The following is a 19,199-nucleotide window of genomic DNA, read 5'->3' as shown; positions in this document are numbered from 1 at the left end:
CGAGTCCACCCTCAGGCATCGCTGTGTGTTTGTGTGTGTGTTGTTCTTAACATAAGTTAGATTAAGTTCGTTTAAGTAGTCCATGGTCCCTTAGAAATTCACACATTTGTACTATTTAGATTTCGGCTTTTATGCCATGATAGAGTACACTGCTAAACGTTCTTAGACGCTTAACACGTCATGTCTGTTTAGGCGGTCCAAAGCAGGTAACCAAGACTCTTGTTTACCTGTTTTGTACTGCGTTGACAGATATTACGCGTTAATGATCTAAGAACTTTTAGCATTGCACTCGATAGTGGCAGAAAAGTCGAAATCTAGATAGTACAGTCAACTAACAGTTTTGCACAGACAACGTGCTGCAGACCAGCTTAGAAAATTAACGGAAAGCACAGGACGCTGCCTTCTATGACAAGGGTATTGGAAAGTTGGTCCAACACTACCACAAATGCCTAAGTGGCGACTATATACAGAACTAGTTGGAAGGTGTAGCTAACTGTTGCAAATGATTTTTTTATTTTCACTGTGCTTTCCATTTCGTGACCGATAAACCTTAAGTTCCGAATAACCCTTCTACATAGAGCAAGCAACAAAGAAAACCACGGAGAAATTTAGAAAATAAATTAAGTTCAAGGAGGACAGATAAAATTTTAAAGTTTTATCGAAGACGTTGTAATTCAGACAGAAACGGCAAAGAAACTGGTACGGGTAGTGTCTTGAAAAGAGGTTTAAAATGAATGTCAACAAAAGTAAAACGAAGGTAATGAAGCGTAGTCGAATTAAACCAGGCGATGCTGAGATACCTGGATTAGGAGATGGAACACTAAAAGTAGTAGATGAATTTTTCTAGTTGGGCAGCGAAATAACCAACGATGGCCAGTGTAGTATGATTCAAAATTATAGAATGGTAACAGCAAGAAAAGAAATTCTAAGTAAGACAATTAATGTATTAATATCGAATATAAACTTAAGTGTCAGGATGCCTTTCCTGTACGCATTTGTCTGAAGAATAGCTTTGTACAGAAGTTGAGACATGATCGGTTAACAGTTCAGACAAGAAGAGAATAACAGCTTTTTAAGAGTGCTACACAGGAATGTTGAATATTGAATGGGTAGCTCGTATAACTAATGAAGAGGTACCGAATAGAATTAAAAAGAAAATAAAATTATGGCGCAACCCGACTGAAAGAAGAGTTCGGATGATTCGACATATCCTCAGGCGTGATGGAATCGTCAGACTGATAGCAGAGGGAGGTGAACAGTGTAAACACTGCAGAGAGAGAGACCAAGGTTTTGCCACAGTACACGGGTCAAACAGATGCAGTTATGTAGAGGTGAAGAAGCTTGTGCAGGCCACTCTAGCGTGGAGAGCTGAATCAAACCAGTCTTTGGACTGAAGACCACCGTGACATCTACAGCAACATTCTGTAAGGTATGTGGCGGAGCGTACTTTTGGTACCACAAACTGATCTCCCCTTCGTGTCCCACTACCCACTGGCACGTGAGAAGAATGTATTTGCACTAATTTCTCGAATTTTCTCGTTGTGTTCATTTTGCGAGACATATGTCGATATAATATGTTATCCGGCTCTTTCCGGAAAGTGCTCTCTCGAAACGTCAACAGTAAACCTCTCTGTGATGCACAATGCCTCTCTTGTATCGTTTGCCACTGGAGCACGTTTAGCTTCTCCGTAACGCTCTCCCGAGACGAAACGCGCCGCTCTTTATCTATCTCTTTATGTAGGTCCCACACGGCAAGGGTCCTAGACTGATGAACAATAGTCAAGAACCGGTCCAACGGGCGCCTTGTAAGCCACTTCTTTCGTGGATGAGTTACGTTTTCTTAAGATTCTTCCTGTGAGTCTCAGCCTGGCATCTGCTTTTCATACTATATGTTTTATGATTTTAAGAGAAATTAAGAGATAAGCCGCCTACAGGCGTTTACATAAATCAATGGTGAGTGCTGAAAATTTGTGCCGGACTGGGACTCAACCCGGATGCTCCGCGTCTGTAGAGCAGTTGCCTTAGCCGCCTCAGTCATCCGCTCATGCCCCCGGTCCGACTCAAAATCCTCAAACTGTCACGTCCAAGTAGCGCCCCCATCCATTCGCCCTTTTCCTCGTAGCATTCGCTAAGTCCTGCAGGGGCTCGGCAGATATGGTGCATCCACAATGAAAGTACCTAGAGATGTCGTCGCGCATATATATATATATATATATATATATATATATATATATATATATATATATATATATATATATGGTGTCCCAGCTATCTTATCCACCCAAGATATCTCTGGAACAATAACAGCTATTGGAAAACGACTTTCACCGGTATCAATGTAGGGCTGGGGCCCATGAATGTACATATTTGGAAACATTCTAAAACGAAAGCATATGTGTTTTTTAACACAAACTTATGTTTTTTTAAATGGACCTCCTATATTTTTTCTTCAGCAATCCATAGCATGACAAAGCACATACATAATGGCCTTGATTGCATCGCAATATTCCCATTACATCCCGAGATATTGAGACGCGAAGTTGACGCTTGAAACACCCGACATGCGCTGCTAGCGCACGTCCTGAGGCTCAGGCGTGAACCCCATGCTGCAGGCTGGCAGCTGACCGTATTATTCGTTTCGGACCTCTTGATAAGTATGGAAGTGTGATTACGCATGTCAATCACATCGCGATTACGGGCAGCATGGGGTTCACGCCTGAGCCTCAGGACGTGCGCTAGCAGCGCATGACGGGTGTTTCAAGCGTCAACTTCGCGTCTTAATATCTAGGGATGTAATGGGAATATTGCGATCCAATCAACGCCATTGTGTATGTGCTTTGTCATGCTATGGATTGCTGAAGAAAAAATACAGGAGGTCCATTTAAAAAAAACATAAGTTTGTGTTAAAAAACACATACGCTTTCGTTTTAGAATGTTTCCAAATATGTACATTCATGGGCCCCAGCCCTACATTGATACCGGTGAAAGTCGCTTTCCAATAGCTGTTATTGTTCCAGAGATATTTTAGGTGGACAAGATAGCTGGGACACCCTGTATATATCTCCTGGACGGCCGCTGAGGCCGAGCGGTTCTAGGCGCTTCAGTCCTGAACCGCGCTGCTGCCACGGTTGCAGGTTCGAATCCTGCCTCGGGCATGGATGTGTGTGATGTCCTTAGGTTAGTTAGGTTTAAGTAGTTCTAAGGCTAGGGGACGACCTCAGATGTTAAGTTCCATTGCGGTTAGAGCTATTTGAACCATTTTATACATCCTCTGCCTGCACCACACACCAATCTTCTGTAAGTCCTTGTACAAATCGCTACAGTGCTTCGGCGTTGTTACCTTCTTATAGGCAACCGCTTCATCTGCGAACAGTCTTAAATAGTTTACGACGACTTCTGATAAAACACTTACATACACTGGAAACAGTAATGGTCCTGTTACATTTGGTTAGGGTACTACGAAATTACTTTTACGTCAATAGAGTTTTTTCGTTAAGGCATCTATATGCAAGGAAGTCTCGAGTCCAGTTACAAATCTGGTCCGATACTCGGTAAGCTCGTATTTATTCTTCACTAAACAGCAATGCGGGATGCTGTGGAATGCCTCCTGAAGTCGAGGAACACGGCATCAAACCGAGCGCCGATGCCCACAGCGCTTGGATCTCATGGAGGAACAGGACGAGCCGAGTTTCGCAAGTCAAAATTTCTGAAATCAGAATTGCTATATCCACCTGATTTCCTTCAACCGTGGCTCTCAGGACGCCAGGACGTGTGAAAATTGCGAGTTGGATTCCGCATTACCAATGTTTTCTGAATCCATTGTGGCTGGCACCGAGGACGTTATTCGGTTCAAGGTGCATCCTGTTTGAGCTCGGAATACGTGTTAAGATTCTAGAACATATGGATGTCACGTGAGGAGTTCCGTCTTGTCTTCTTTTATTAGCAGCTGTGCAGACACGCACTGAGAGACTTGCCTGTCAATTACTCTAACAATCAGCATCGTCCAAACCCAGCTGAGTGCATCTTATCTTAAGCACAATCAGGCATGTCGCTCTATTAATATCAGACAGCAGGGAATACTGTTAGTAAATCTATGATAGCCAAAATATTTGGGATCATTCTGGATTGTACACAGACATACAAGCAATATTATAAGAATATGAGGGTAAAGTGGAAGTGGAAATCAGAAATAACATACTTCGCAAGATAACTACGTCGGGCCGTCGACAAAAAACCCGAAGAACGACGGCACTAGCGACATGTTACAGAGCTGCAGATTATGCATATCCAGTCTGGTACAAGTCTACCCACGCAAACATAACTGTCTAGGTTTATTAAAGACTGTTTGAAATACACGCTACTTGGAACGTTCTACCAGAGCCCAAGCATAGCGCCACCAGACATTCGTCATGAAGTAGCAGTCAATGGGGGAAGAACAAGTCACGCTCATCAGAAAAGCCACCGTTGCTTGGGCACGTTCCAGCAGCTCAAAGGGTGAGGTCCAGAAGGAGTTTCCTCAAGGCCACTTTTGTCTTGCAAAGAACAGCAGCTACAACAATTGTGAATTCCTCGATTTCACAATATCTCTACAGGCCTCTCCCTTCGGAAACCCTCCGACTTGGGTTGGTTGGTTGGTTGGTTGATTTGGGGGAGGGATCCAAACAGCGAGGTCATCAGTCCCATCGGATTAGGGAAGAATGAGGACGGAAGTCGGCCGTGCCCTTCCAAAGGTACCATCCCGGCATTTGCCTGAAGCGATTTAGGGAAAACCTATATCAGGGTGCCTGGACGTTGGTTTGAACCGTCGTCCTCCCAAATGCGAGTCCAATGAGCTAAACACTGCATCACCTCGCTCGGTCCCACTTGGGCATAGACAGGATTACACTGTGTGGAGGTCACTCAACCATCTTCCTTCTGGAACTGATGGATCCGGCGGTGACCTGCAGAAATAGCACCTTCCTTTGACTACCACAAACTGTAACTGCGGAGAAACACAGACCGTGGACCACATTCTTCGCGGTGGTCTAATTTCATCTAGAGGCACTGTAGTGCGCTGAGACTGACAATTGTTTACCAAACCCATGTCTTTTGTGGTCTAGTAAGGTTGGTGCTGTTCCCGCGCCAGTTACATATTCAGCCTGTTCTACTATAACTTACGTGACGTTTCCAACAAGGTAAGTGTCCCATAGCTTTTTGTTCATAATCTACGTTTAGTTCACTTAAATCAGCATATTCTTAACTATATTTGCATACAGTGCAGTTGGGAAAATATTGTTTATGGTGGTCACTGAATATTTTCTCAATAGATATGCGTTTGGGGCGGAATGGTCTATTGGTATAGTCCGTTCCGTTTCATGTCGCCTTTTATTCTTCACCTGACAAGTTCTACCGCATGTTTTGTCTTTCTCGTTTGCAGACGGTACGTCATTATTTATGGAAAACGGAGAGAGAAAATTAGTCCACGAAAAATATGCCTCCATCAATAACTCCACCGGGTAAAGCTACTTTATTTTTAGCCCAGAAAATGTTGCACCAGTACCCAGAGTTACATCAGTGCAGAAACGAGTGACAAGGAAGAGAGGTAAAACCGCTATTCTCACATCATCTCCCTATATGAAAGCGCTGCAAGAAGCGGTCTAAAAGTTCCTGGAAGCTGAAGAAGCTGAAGAGAATAGAGCAAAGATCACCTGCTAGCTCCAGAAGAAAAGAAGAAAATGAAAGGAAAAGGACAAGATCTCCAATCGAAGAAGAGAAAGATAAAAGAAAAGTAAACGGACTCTACAGAAAATGGAAAATCCGTGACGTCGAAGATGTGGCATGTGTATATTGAAATGAATTATATTCCACTTCAGTCGAAGGTGGGATTGCATGTCACAAGTGCAAGGAGTGGGTTCGTAACTCTGTGTGCTGGTACAGATAGTGACGACGATGGGGCCCAGCTTATCTGTAAGATGTGGCGTCCAAGACCAACTAGAAGACTCTTTCGTAGGTTATTGACATAACAAACGAAATATACTATTTTCTGCAATCGTCACTTACAAATTGAATCATAAAAATGTTTAAATAAACGGTTCCTAATTTTTCTAAGTAGTTTGTTTTTATCGTTGAGGCCGTTAAAAATTTGGAAGGGCCGTTTCGCCCGGGTCTCCCCTAATAACCATATTACTGTAATTGTTTCTGACTCGAATAAATAAAAAACATTTTCAGTATCTGTGCACTTTGTATAAAATGTAAAAATTTCAAAGAATAAAGACGGACCTTCAGAGGTCGGAACGCAGCCTGATTGAAACGAAACCGATGTTTGCTTCTGGAAACCTGGAGGTGTATCCCTTGTCTTTTACCACTGTAAATCAGTTTGGGTTGCTACAATTATTCTTAGTCTTTTGACGAGTAATGAGTCGCGAGCTCTGACAGAATCGCATTGTATTCGAAATATCTGTCTGGTCATACATACACTGCCTGAGATAAGACAAGGTCGTATTGCAATGTAGCTTCCTACATGAACGCATCATTCGTGGGTTAGTAAATGATTAGTAGTTGCACCTTTCTACGACAGATACAATGACCACCAGAGCGCATTAGTGTCGTTTGCGTTTGGTGTTGTTACCAGGCCTCGTAGGGGATATATCGGGCGTGAACAGCGTTAAAAGGCTGCGTGAAAACTGTGAAGGACACGATGATGCACGATCTCGTGTGAGATAGTGTTGTCGGAACGTGAGAGAGTTTGAAAGGGGCATCATTATGGGTTTCTATTTGGCCGGCTGGACAAATAGTGCAATATCTGTATTTGTGAGACGTTACAAGGTGACAGTTACCCTATGGTAGTCTGCATGGGGAGGTGATGGCAGGCTCGTTCGTCGCCGTTGTTCTGGTCGACCACGTTTGACCACCACAAGGGCGGTTCGCCACATAGTGCACCAAGCACATCGTAACCTCTACACATCTTTGCCTGCCACCTGGAAACACGTAATGGAATCCCTACAACATTCTGTGACATCCTTCACCATTGGTCGGAGGCTAACAGCAGCCGAATTAATAACTTACACCACAACAAAGTCGGCTGCCATGACCAAGAACTACGGACTGCCACTGAATGCTGTTGCACAGTGTTCAGTGATTAATCGCGGTTTTGCAATATTCCAAATACCACTGATGGAGATTGTGTCAACAATATGGGCAGAGGTCTCAATCTCTCAATGATTTGGAGAGGCACAGCGGTGTTACCCTGTGTGAGGATCCATCGGGTATGAATTCAGATCATGTCTGGTAGTGACTGACGGAACTGTAAGGATAGGACGCTATATCACAGACATCCTGTGCCTTCGTGTGATTTCTCATGTGACAGTACTGTGGTGCCTGGTTTCAACAGGGCACACCTTGTCCACATATGGTACGTGTCTCTCTGAACGGTTTGCATGGTGCTGCGGTACTATCACAGCCAGCAGGATCCCCAGATCTCTCCCCAATAGAAAGTGTGTGGGACTATCTAGAACATCACTACCATCCTAGTACCAGTATCAACGATATCAATGAGCAGTTACATCTGCGGCCACCTCGCCTCAAGAGTGGATGCAACGGCTTTATGAGACCCTTCCAAACCAAATCAGCGCATACATCCAGACCAAAGGGTGTGCAACTTTACACTGATAAGAAGGCTCATACTACCAACTTCTTTGTAAATTTGACTCGAATTTGTATTCAACGAAATAACCTCACACACCCTCTCAACCACTCACCTTTTTTTTATGACAGGCAGCGTATTTAGGTCTTACCCGGTTTCCATAGATCAGCTGCTAATACCAAAATGGATCCTTTGTGGAGACCGTAGCACAGTTCCTACCCCAACCTGAACCGTCCACAACCTTTGTCGAGGTCATGTCTAAATCTCTGCCCAATCAAATCCATCAAAACGTCCTCGTTATCGACGAGAGTTTAAACGTTTGGCTTCCTTCTTCCGACATACGTTTATACTTTTAAACTTTTCTAAAAGTAAATGTACAAGCATTGCAACACTTTTTATTCTGTTTCAGGTGTCACTAGACAGTTGCGGAAAACTTTCCGATGTGTACGACACGTCCACTGACAGCTTTGAAGGTGAGTAGAACGCTACGCAGGATACATTTGTAAGTGTGTCTGTGGCAAGTAGGCACACTCATGTTGAGCATTATTCTACTACTAAGTTACTTTTTTAGCGAGCAATAAAACTGTGCCCAAGTGAATGGCCGTGGAAGGGGGAGAGGCGAATGTCCAGTCTTACAGTAACATTATGGCTGTATTCTCACTGCAGATTTTTGTGTGCTATAGTAGAAGACCAGGAGGCTCTGCACAACCATCTGGCATCAACATTAGCACACCAGCAGCAGTAGCAACGACAACCATTCGACGCACAATGCTGAGTAAAGGTTTCCCCATGTCTCTTCTATACGTATATACATACACACATAAATACATTCAATCAGTTCCACAAGAAAGTGTACGCCATGAGACAGATGAGCGTACGGCATCGTTGGCCGGGAGTCCCCATTCGGGGAAGTTCTCCGCCAAGTGCAAGTCTTATTTCAGTGGACGCCACATTGGGCGACTTGCGCGCCAATGATGAGGATGAAATGAGAATGAGGACAACACAACATCCAGTCCACGAGCGGAGAAAGTCTCCAATCCGGCCGGGAATCGAAGCCGGGCCCGCTTGCATGGGAGGCAAGCACGTTACCGCCCAGCTAAGCAGGCGGACTGTACGCCGTTATCTGCATCAAATAAAAGATAATATTATAAATATATGTTTGCATGAAAATACATGTTATTGTTGTTGCTGTGGTCTTCAGTCCTGAGACTGGTTTGATGCAGCTCTCCATGCTACTCTATCCTGTGCAAGCTTCTTCATCTCCCAGTACCTACTGCAACCTACATCCTTCTGTATCTGCTTAATGTATTCATCTCTTGGTCTCCCTCTACGATTTTTATCCTCCACGCTGCCCTCCATTACTAAATTGGTGATCCCTTGATGCCTCAGAACATGTCCTACCAACCGATCCCTTCTTCTGGTCAAGTTGTGCCACAAACTTCTCTTCTCCCCAATCCTATTCAATACTTCCTCATTAGTTATGTGATCTACCCATCTAATCTTCAGCATTCTTCTGTAGCACCACATTTCGAAAGCTTCTATTTTCTTCTTGTCCAAACTATTTATCGTCCATGTTTCACTTCCATACGTGGCTACACTCCATACAAATACTTTCAGAAAAGACTTCCTGACACTTAAATCTATACTCGATGTTAACAAATTTCTCTTCTTCAGAAACGCTTTCCTTGCCATTGCCAGTCTACATTTTATATCCTCTCTACTTCGACCATCATCAGTTATTTTGCTCCCCAAATAGCAAAACTCCTTTACTACTTTAAGTGTCTCATTTCCTAATCTAATTCCCTCAGCATCACCCGACTTAATTCGACTACCTTCCATAATCCTCGTTTTGCTTTTGTTGATGTTCATCTTATATCCTCCTTTCAAGACGCTATCCATTTCGTTCAACTGCTCTTCCAAGTCATTTACTGTCTCTGACAGAATTACAATGTCATCGGCGAACCTCAAAGTTTTTATTTCTTCTCCGTGGATTTTAATACCTACTCCACATTTTTCTTTTGTTTCCTTTACTGCTTGCTCCATATACAGATTGAATAACATCGGGGAGAGGCTACAAAACCCTATCTTACTCCCTTCCAAACAACTGCTTCCCTTACATGTCCCTCGACTCTTATAATTGCCATCTGGTTTCTGTACAAATTGTAAATAGCCTTTCGCTCCCTGTATTTTAACCCTGCCACCTTCAGAATCTGAAAGAGAGTATTCCAGTCAACATTGTCAAAAGCTTTCTCTAAGTCTACAAATGCTAGAAACGTAGGTTTGCCTTTCCTTAATCTTTCTTCTAAGATAAGTCGTAAGGTCAGTATTGCCTCACGTGTTCCAGTATTTCTACGGAATCCAAACTGATCTTCTCCGAGGTCGGCTTCTACTAGTTTATCCATTCGTCTGTAAGGAATTCGCGTTAGTATTTTGCAGCTGTGGCTTATTAAACTGACTGTTCGGTAATTTTCACATCTGTCAACACCTGCTTTCTTTGGGATTGGAATTATTATATTCTTGTTGAAGTCTGAGGGTATTACGCCTGTTTCATACATCTTGCTCACCAGATGGTAGAGTTTTGTCAGGACTGGCTCTCCCAAGGCCGTAAGTAGTTCCAATGGAATGTTGTATAATTATGCAATTATTACTAATTGCATAATTACCTAACAGTTAATCCAGTCGCTCCCATCATCGATTAGAGCTCGACACCTTTTTGGCATCCTTTTCCCTAGATTTTCTGCATATTCTCTCGGTAACGATCTCCATATATGACAGCTACTTGAAAGTATATATTGCCTTTCCTTTAATCTTCATCTTCATATACGATCAAACATTTTCGATCGGATTTGCATCCGGAGGCATTGCAGGCCAATCGATCGTGGACGCCCCTTGTCTTGTTTCCATGCCGTAAAGAGACATATGCCATGTATCGGATCATTATCCTCTTGAAGCACCCAGTTTGGCTCGTCCGAACCAAATAGCTTCTTAACAGATCTCAGAAAGCATTTTTTCAGCGTTTAAATCGGATGTTAAATAAGTGCAAATAGCCAATACATTCAACTCTCACAGTTTATCTATACACTGTGCTAAAGTGCATAGATTACAGATTCGTGACTGCGGCCAGAGATGTGGCTGAGATGTTACATTTAAAATTATGGCTTACAACTTCTTGTGGAACCGCCTGTACATACAGACATACATACACATCCTGCGATCACAGACCCTGCAGACAATGCGCTGCATCTACATACTGTCTCCACTCCTTTCTGTTTTGTGTTCGGTTCCGTAAGGCGTCTTCAATCCCTAGAGCCACCGGGTACTCCGCCAGATCGTCCATCCAGCTCCGCCTTGCTCGCCTATGAGGTGTCTGGTGCCTGGTTTTTCCTCAGATGCGTTCTTCACCTGTCTTTTTTCTGGTATACGGGCGACATCACCCACCCATTGGATTCTTTTGCTCTTCAGCTTTTATAGGATTTTTGGTTGTTGTATTAGGAGATAGATTTCCTCATTCTTCCTCCTCCTCCTCCATTCTCGTTTATCTAAGATGGGTCTGCATATCTTTCTCATTGCTGTTCTTTCAAACATTAATAGATTTTCCTTTCCTCGTTTAGTCACGTTCCAGATTTTTGAGCTGTACATCACTGCTGGGCATATCTTTCTGGTACATATTTTCATCTTAGTATTCGCTGAATATTGATTTCGGGTTGCTCGTCTTCCTGAGCGAATACAAGCATTTCATTCCCACTGTTATTGTTTTCTTGATGTCCATTCCTATGCTGTCGTCACTGGTAAACCAAGACCACAAGTATTTAAACTGGTGAACTTTCCTGAACCTCATGCCATCTACCTCAAGAATTCCTTCCTGCTCTTGTCTTCTTCCTAACTGCATGAAATCCGTTTTGTCTTGATTCACCTTCATCGCAACTTTCTGTGCGTAATCGTCCACTATCTGGTACATTTATTTAAACTCATGGATTTATTTACTTAGTAGTATTATATCATCTGCATACGCGAGAGGATGATAGGAAAGGTGTTAAGACATCAGCGAATGACTTCCATGGTACTAGAGGGAGCTGTAGAAGCCAAAAGCTGTAGAGGAAGACAGAGATTGGAATACATCCAGCAGCTAATTGAGGACATAGGTTCTGAGATGAGAGGTTTGGCTACTCCTGCGGATGCTGTCATTTGCACGTTGGAAATCGACGAACTGGCTGTAGATATCTTGGTCATATTCCCAGTGTTTTTCATGTTTTAGAGTGCAAATGTGATCTGTTTGTTCAAAAGCCATTTTGGTATTCCTGTATGTTGCCCTTTTGCATCCACGACATACTTCTGCTACACACATCCACATTACTCCTGTATGTTTTCTAACGTCATCTAGTCTCCTTCCTTCAGGTCATTGTCTGGTTCTTCCTTTATCTTATCCATGGTCCATCTACCATCCATTCGCCTAGCTTCATGCCCCACCTACCTCCATGTGATTTCCTTATAAGCCATAGTTACAAATTCCACTCTAGTGTACTCTCTGATCCGTTTTCTTGTTTTCTAGTCTATCCCAATCTCTCTCAACATGGCTGTTTCTCCATTGCTTGATGAGGTATCCTCCGTATCGAAATTGAAAGCTCATGCCATAAGTCAAAACCGGTAATATTTATATACGCATGTATATTATTTGGCGCTAATAAGGGCTTCATGTCCCCTCTTACATTTAATCGAACACCTTAGTGAATCAGCATAACTATTTGTACAGATTGTGAGTAATATACGCTGCCTGAAAAAAGAGTGAAGCACTCATAAGACATGGTCGTATTTCACTGTAACTTCGTACATGTACACACCATCGACGGTTATGTAAATGATTGATTGCAGTTTTTTGCGAAAGGTAGGACGGCTGTGAGAGTGCATTAGTATTTTTCTTGTTTTTACAATGCCTGTTAGGCTATGTAGGGGACGTGAAACGCGTCATATGTAGAGTGGTCACTGTGAAGGACGCGGAGATGCTGCACTCTCACGTAAGACAGCGTTATCAGCACCTGATACCGAGTTTGAGAGGGGCCTCAGTGTGGGTCTCGATTCGGACGGCCTGTCGAATCGTTCAGTATCCAGATTTGTGGAGCATTCGGATTTGACAGTGGACTGTACGGGACGGTGATCGCAGGCATACTTGACGGCGAGGTTCCGTGCGACCGCGTTTTAGGACCACAAGGGAGGATCACCGCACTGTGCACCAAGCATGCCACGACACCTTCACATCTGTGCCAGCAATCCGAGAAGCACTGAAGGAAGGAAATACAAGTAGTCCGCTGAATTACACACCCACGTCACCAATGTCGATGTACAGTAGGATTTGTGGAACATATTCTGTGTTCGAACATTATAAATTACAGTCAGTATCACAAGAAAGTGTACACGCCGTCAACTGTATGAAATAACACTATTATAAATATAAACTCATGCTCATAAATTAAGGATAATTGCAGAATGTGATGCCACACAACGTGGCACTACAAAAAACTGGTGCTAATAGCATAGGCACACACACGACACAGGTCTGTAAGTCCACAGTATAGGTGATAAGTTGAGAAAACCGTCCCGAAACACATGTGCTACAAAACGCCACTGTCCTGCGCATGTACCCCGACATCAATATGGGATATGATCACCATGCACACGTACACAGGACGCACAATGGGTTGGCATACTCTGAATCAGGTGGTCTAGCAGCTGCTGGGATATAGCCTCCCATTCTTGCACCGGTGCCTGTCGGAGCTCCTGAAGTGTCCTAGGGGTTTGAACACGTGCAGCGATACGTCGACCGAGAGCATCCCAGACGTGCTCGATGGGGTTTAGGTCTGGAGAACAGGCAGGCCACTCCATTCGCCTGATATCTTCTGTTTCAAGGTACTCCTCCACGATGGCAGCTCGGTGGGGCCGTGCGTTATCATCCAACAGGAGGAAGGTGGGACCCACTGCACCCCCGAAAAGGCGGACATACTGGTGCAAAAAACGTCCCGATACACCTGACCTGTTACAGTTCCTCTGTCAAAGACATGCAGGGGTGTACGTGCACCAATCATAGTCCCACCCCACTCCATCGAACCAAGACCTCCAGGTCCCTTTCAAGGTCATTAAAGGGTTGGTATCTGGTTCCTGGTTCACGCCAGATGAAAACCCGGTGAGAATCACTGTTCAGACTATACCTGGACTCGTCCGTGAACATAACCTGGGACCACTGTTCCAATGACCATGTACTGTGTTCTTGACACCAGGTTTTACGGGCTCTCCTGTGACCAGGAGTCAGTGGAAAGCACCTTGCGGGTCTCCGGGCGAATAAACCGTATCTATTCAGCCGTCTGTAGACTGTGTGTCTGGAGACAGCTGTTCCAGTGGCTGCGGTAAGGTCCCGACGAAGGCTACCTGCAGTATTCCGTGGCCATCTGCGGGCACTGATGGTGAGATATCGGTCTTCTTGTGGTGTTGTACACTGTGAACGTCCCGTACTGTAGCATCTGGACACGTTTCCTGTCTGCTGGATTCGTTGCCATAATCTTGAGCTCACACTTTGTGGCACACGGCGGTCCCGTCCTCCGACCTGCTGTGTTTGACCGACCAGCCTCCATTCGCCCTAGTATTCTACCCCTCATAACGTCATCAACATGTGTTCTTTGAGCCATTTTCAACACAAAGTCACCATTAGCACGCCTGAAAACGCCTGCACACTTACTCGCTGCACCGTACTCTGACATGCACCAACACACCTCTGCGTATGTTGACTGCTGCCAGCGCCACCGTGCGACGACTGCAGGTCAAGTGGACCGCATGGTCATACCCCGAGGTGATTTAAACCCGCAAACCACCCATCAGATCGTTGTTTCACTATGTATCAGCATTATCCTTAATTTATGTGCATGAGTGTATGATTACATGAAAATACATGTTATTACTAATTGTGCAATTACCTAGTTAATCCAATCGCCGCCATTACCGATTATAGCTTGGCACCTTTTGGCATGCTTTTCACGAGATTTTCTGCATATTCTCTCGGTAATGATCTCCATATCGTCCTGATTTTATATGACAATTGCTTCAAAGTATATATTGGTTTTCCTTTAAGCTTCATCTTAATATACGACCAATCATTTTCGATCGGATTTGCATGCCAATCCACCGTGGACATTCCATTGTCTTGTTTCTACGCTGTACACAGATGGCTGCGATGTTATCCTCTTGAAGCACCCACTTTGCCTCGTTCGGACCAAATAGCCACTTAACGGGCCTCAGAAGGCATTTTTTATACATAATGCACATTTTTCAGCGTTTAAACTGGCTGTAAATAAGTGAAATTAGTCAAAACTGCAACCCTCGAAACAAAACATTTAACTCTCACATTGTTTATCAATACACTGTGCTAAAGCGCACTGAGTACATATTCGAGAGCACTACCAGAGATGTCACTGCAGACGTTATATTTAAAATTATGGCGTACACTTTCTTGTGGAACTGACTGTACCTCAAAGTAAACGATCTATTGACAAATAGTGAGCACGCACTCAGAAAATATCGTTCTTGTTGTAGTGTCGGCAGACTTGCCAACACTACGCACACTAATTGAAAGAGGCGGCCAAGATGCACGCGCTAACTCACGAAGGATGGAGTGAGGTCTGAAACAGGATACGTAATGAATGCTATAAAGAAAAGTACGTAGCTTCTGGACTACTTAACTTTAATCCATCCTTTGTATACATCGTTCTTGATGAGACATCTGGAGATTGTGGCGATACAAGTGAGACTCTTTAGAAACAATCTATCTAAGGCTAATGGCGCCTTGCTAGGTCGTAGACATGGACTTAGCTGAAGGCTATTCTAACTGTCTCTCGGCAAATGAGAGAAAGGCTTCGTCAGTGTAGTCGCTAGCAAAGTCGTCGTACAACTGGGGCGAGTGCTAGTCCGTCTCTCGGGACCTGCCGTGTGGTGGCGCTCGGTCTGCGATCACTGCCAGTGGCGACACGCGGGTCCGACATGTACTAATGGACCGCGGCCGATTTAAGCTACCACCTAGCAAGTGTGGTGTCTGGCGGTGACACCACATTCCTCCCCCGCAAATCGGCGGACGGTCGTGTGATAAGGCTTCCGCCCGCCGTGGGGAGGACCCCATGTTGACGTATGCGACGAGGTGGGGAGCCTAACAACAGGCGAGGCTGTGCCACCCGCACCCTGCCATTCGGTCCGAGGGGAGCTAGGAAACGCCTGAAAACCTAGTCCAGGGTGCACGTCAACATGCGGTGTATGCGCCTGTAGAGATACAGGAGGGGCCGAAGGGTCGACCTCCATGTGGTCGGGGCACCCGACGGGCGAAGACGACATCTGGTCCGGAGCGGGCAAAAGTTCCATGGCGGAGGACATCTGGTCACGGGAAGCTATCGGCGGCGCGTGACCCAGGGAGGCGCTTGGCGGCTGCAGCGAAGCGTCCACTGCAGGCGGCGCCGGCGGGAGAACAGGCGGAGGCGGCGGCGCGTCGCCATGAGGCAAAATGAAAGGCAGCGTCGGTAACACCTGGGGATGAGGTGAGCCAGTAGATGGGTCCCCAGGGCGCTGACCGGACGGCACCGTCGCTGAAAGCAGACGGGGAGCGGCAGAACCCAGGCGACGACAGAGGCGCAGCTAATTGAGATGCCGACGCACCTCACCAGAGGCCCCCAAAACCAAATACACCGCGCGGCCGAGGCAGCGAAGAATGCGCCCTGCGAGCCAACGCCGTGAACCGCGATAGTTGCGATAGAATACAACGTCGCCTGGAGCAAAAGCAGGAGTCTGCCGCTGCACAGGAACCTGATGCGGCGGATGCAGCAAAGACATCAAGGTTCGATGAGGACGACCATGCAACAACTCAGCCGGCGAGCGACCATCTCGGGGCTGAGAGCGATACGAAGACAAAAAAAGCAATAACGCGTCCTCCCGAGAATGCGACTCTTTCAACTTCAACATCTGTGACGTGAAAGTCCGGACCAATCGTTCAGCGGCACCGTTCGACTGAGGCGAAAACGGCGCGGATGTCAGATGTTGAATACCATTGGCCGTGCAGAGTGACTGAAATTCTGCGGACATGAATTGTGGGCCATTGTCTGAAACAATAGTCTGTGGAAGACCTTCAATACAAAAGATAGCCGATATCGCTTGGATGGTGGCAGATGACGTCGTGGAAGACATCTGGACAACAAAAGGAAAATTACTGAAAGAATCGACCACAACCAACCATCGAGCATTCCAGAATGGGCCAGCAAAAGCGATGTGCAATCGTTGCCAAGGGGAAGTGGCTTGTGGCCATGCAAAGAATTTCCGCGGCGGGGCGGATTGTTGTTCGGCACACGCCATGCAAGAAGAGCACATATTCGAAATCGCAGCATCGATGCCGAACCAAGTACAGTGCTGACGAGCAAGTTGTTTTGTTCGAACTATACCCCAATGTCCTTGGTGAAGAAGCCGTAAGACAGAGGACTGTAACGAACGTGGGACCACGACTCTGGACTGATCATTATCAGAACGCAACAACAAAACACCACGTCGTACAAAAAGTCTCTTCTTGTGAGCAAAAAATCGGCGAACCAGCGGATCCTCGATCCGCGACTTTGACAAGGGCCATTGCGTAGCAACAAAACGCAAAACGGTAGCAAGGACAGGGTCAGCAGCTGTGGCTGTAGCTACACGAGGAAAATCAATCGGAAACGATTCGACCACGTCATCGGTTTCCGCATCAAGGAACATGCAAGCAAGTGCGGAAGAATCGAATGCTTTATCCGCAGCAACAGGCAAACGGGACAACGTATCAGCGTTTCCGTGCTTAGCAGCGGACCGATACAAGACATCGTAGCGATTGGCGACCTCATCACGCAATGCGTGGGGAACATTGCGCGCTCTGAAAATTTTCGGGTGCGCGTTGACTTTCAGTTCCAAATGTGCTTCATAGTTCTTAGCGCAACCAAGGCCCGGTGCAAAAATGTCTGCAAATTCTTCACATAGACGAGAAACACTGGCGGAAGGCACAGTCTGGTTCACTGATAGGACCTGATTGACTATAGACATGATAAACAACTGAAATAAATCTAAACCAAACAAGTTCACTGCAGAAGAAGAACGAAGGACGTAGAACGACACAAGTTTTGTTTGTCCCTTGTATGTTGCAAGACGAGTGCACTGTCCTAACACAGGGATAGCTTGTCCTGAATAACTATTTAACTTAACATTTGCAGCACGCAATGGAGGTTTGCCCAGTTGTTTGTACGTGTCGTGATTGATCAATGAAACTGCAGCTCCGGTATCGAGCTGGAATGGGATCACTTTGCCTTCAAAGTCCAAGTCGACAAAAAGTTTATTGTCCTGCTGACGACAAGAGCGACTTTCACGTGCAATTTGAACTGAGACAGGTACAGAAGCACTTGCGACTTGACGGGATTTCTGGCGACGTCGACGCACACTGTTTGTGGGACGAACACAGTCACTGTTTGGGATAGTGGCACCGAACGGGGTGGAATTAACTACATGAATGTCCATGGGCGAAGGTTCACGAGCCTGAGTATTCTTGGTTCGATTCCGGCGCGAAGCAAAGGGCCTGGAATGGTTGTGATTGTCCGATCTGAGCTTTTTCTGGCAAACACTTTGAACATGTCCTTTCTTATGACAGTAAAAGCAAATAGCTTGGCGTGACGGGCGAAGTGTCAAACGATTCCTGAGCAAAGTCAAGTGTGTCTTGCCTATCCAATATGTCCATCACTTGTTGAAGGGAGGGATTGACTAGTTTCAAAATCTGTTCCCTTATACGAACATCAGAAACGTTGTGTGCTATTGCATCACGCACCATTGTATCTGAATAAGGGAGTCCACATTCACACTCAAAAGCACAATCCCTTGTAAGGCCTTGCAATGTTGCAACCCACTCCCTATTAGTCTGACCGGCCGTACGTTTTTGTACGAAAGAACGTATACCTTTTTGCAACGACATTGACTGTTTCTTTGAAATAGGCATCTAACGCTGACAAAATTTCTTCATAGGATAGAGTTGCTATGTCGCGTCTGGGAAACAATTTCACTATCACACGGTAGGTGGACACACCTACACACGAAAGCAAAAACGGCTGCCGCTCATTACCTTGAATTCTGTAGGCGGCGAGATGGAACCCAAATTGGCGTGGCCACTCCGTCCACGTTTCAATGGCTGCATCAAAGCTACGAAACGGGGGTGCAACTGCATGTTGTGGCTGCGGAAGTGGTGAAGCGGCGACGGCCGCATCGTGTTGCAGTGCACGGTGACCCTGGACGAGCTGTCCAAGGGCATCCAATAACGCCTGCGTCTGCTGATTCTGCAAGCGATAAAATTCGGACAGTACATCTGGCGAAGCCATGACAAGTAAATGTAAGCAAGTAGAAAGAACAAGACCCTTTTTACTCTCGTCGCCAAAAATGTAGTGTCGGCAGACTTGCCAACACTACGCACACTAATTGAAAGAGGCGGCCAAGATGCACGCGCTAACTCACGAAGGATGGAGTGAGATCTGAAACAGGATACGTAATGGATGCTATAAAG

The 19,199-nt window shown here is 45.5% G+C and overlaps 1 protein-coding gene across 1 annotated transcript in view; it reads left to right on the top strand.

Moving 5' to 3' along the window:
• Positions 1-19,199, top strand: part of LOC126195350 (uncharacterized) — a 633,865-nt gene that overhangs the window by 384,762 nt on the left and 229,904 nt on the right. The window contains exon 6 of the mRNA XM_049933928.1: positions 8,031-8,094. Coding sequence (XP_049789885.1) covers positions 8,031-8,094 — 64 coding nt within the window. The remainder of the gene's footprint in view (positions 1-8,030; positions 8,095-19,199) is intronic.

The sequence above is a fragment of the Schistocerca nitens genome, chromosome 7 (genome assembly GCF_023898315.1).
Source record: "Schistocerca nitens isolate TAMUIC-IGC-003100 chromosome 7, iqSchNite1.1, whole genome shotgun sequence".
NCBI lineage: Eukaryota > Metazoa > Arthropoda > Insecta > Orthoptera > Acrididae > Schistocerca > Schistocerca nitens.
The sequence above is the reverse complement of the archived record's forward strand: the minus strand, read 5'-3'. Positions and strand labels throughout refer to the sequence as shown.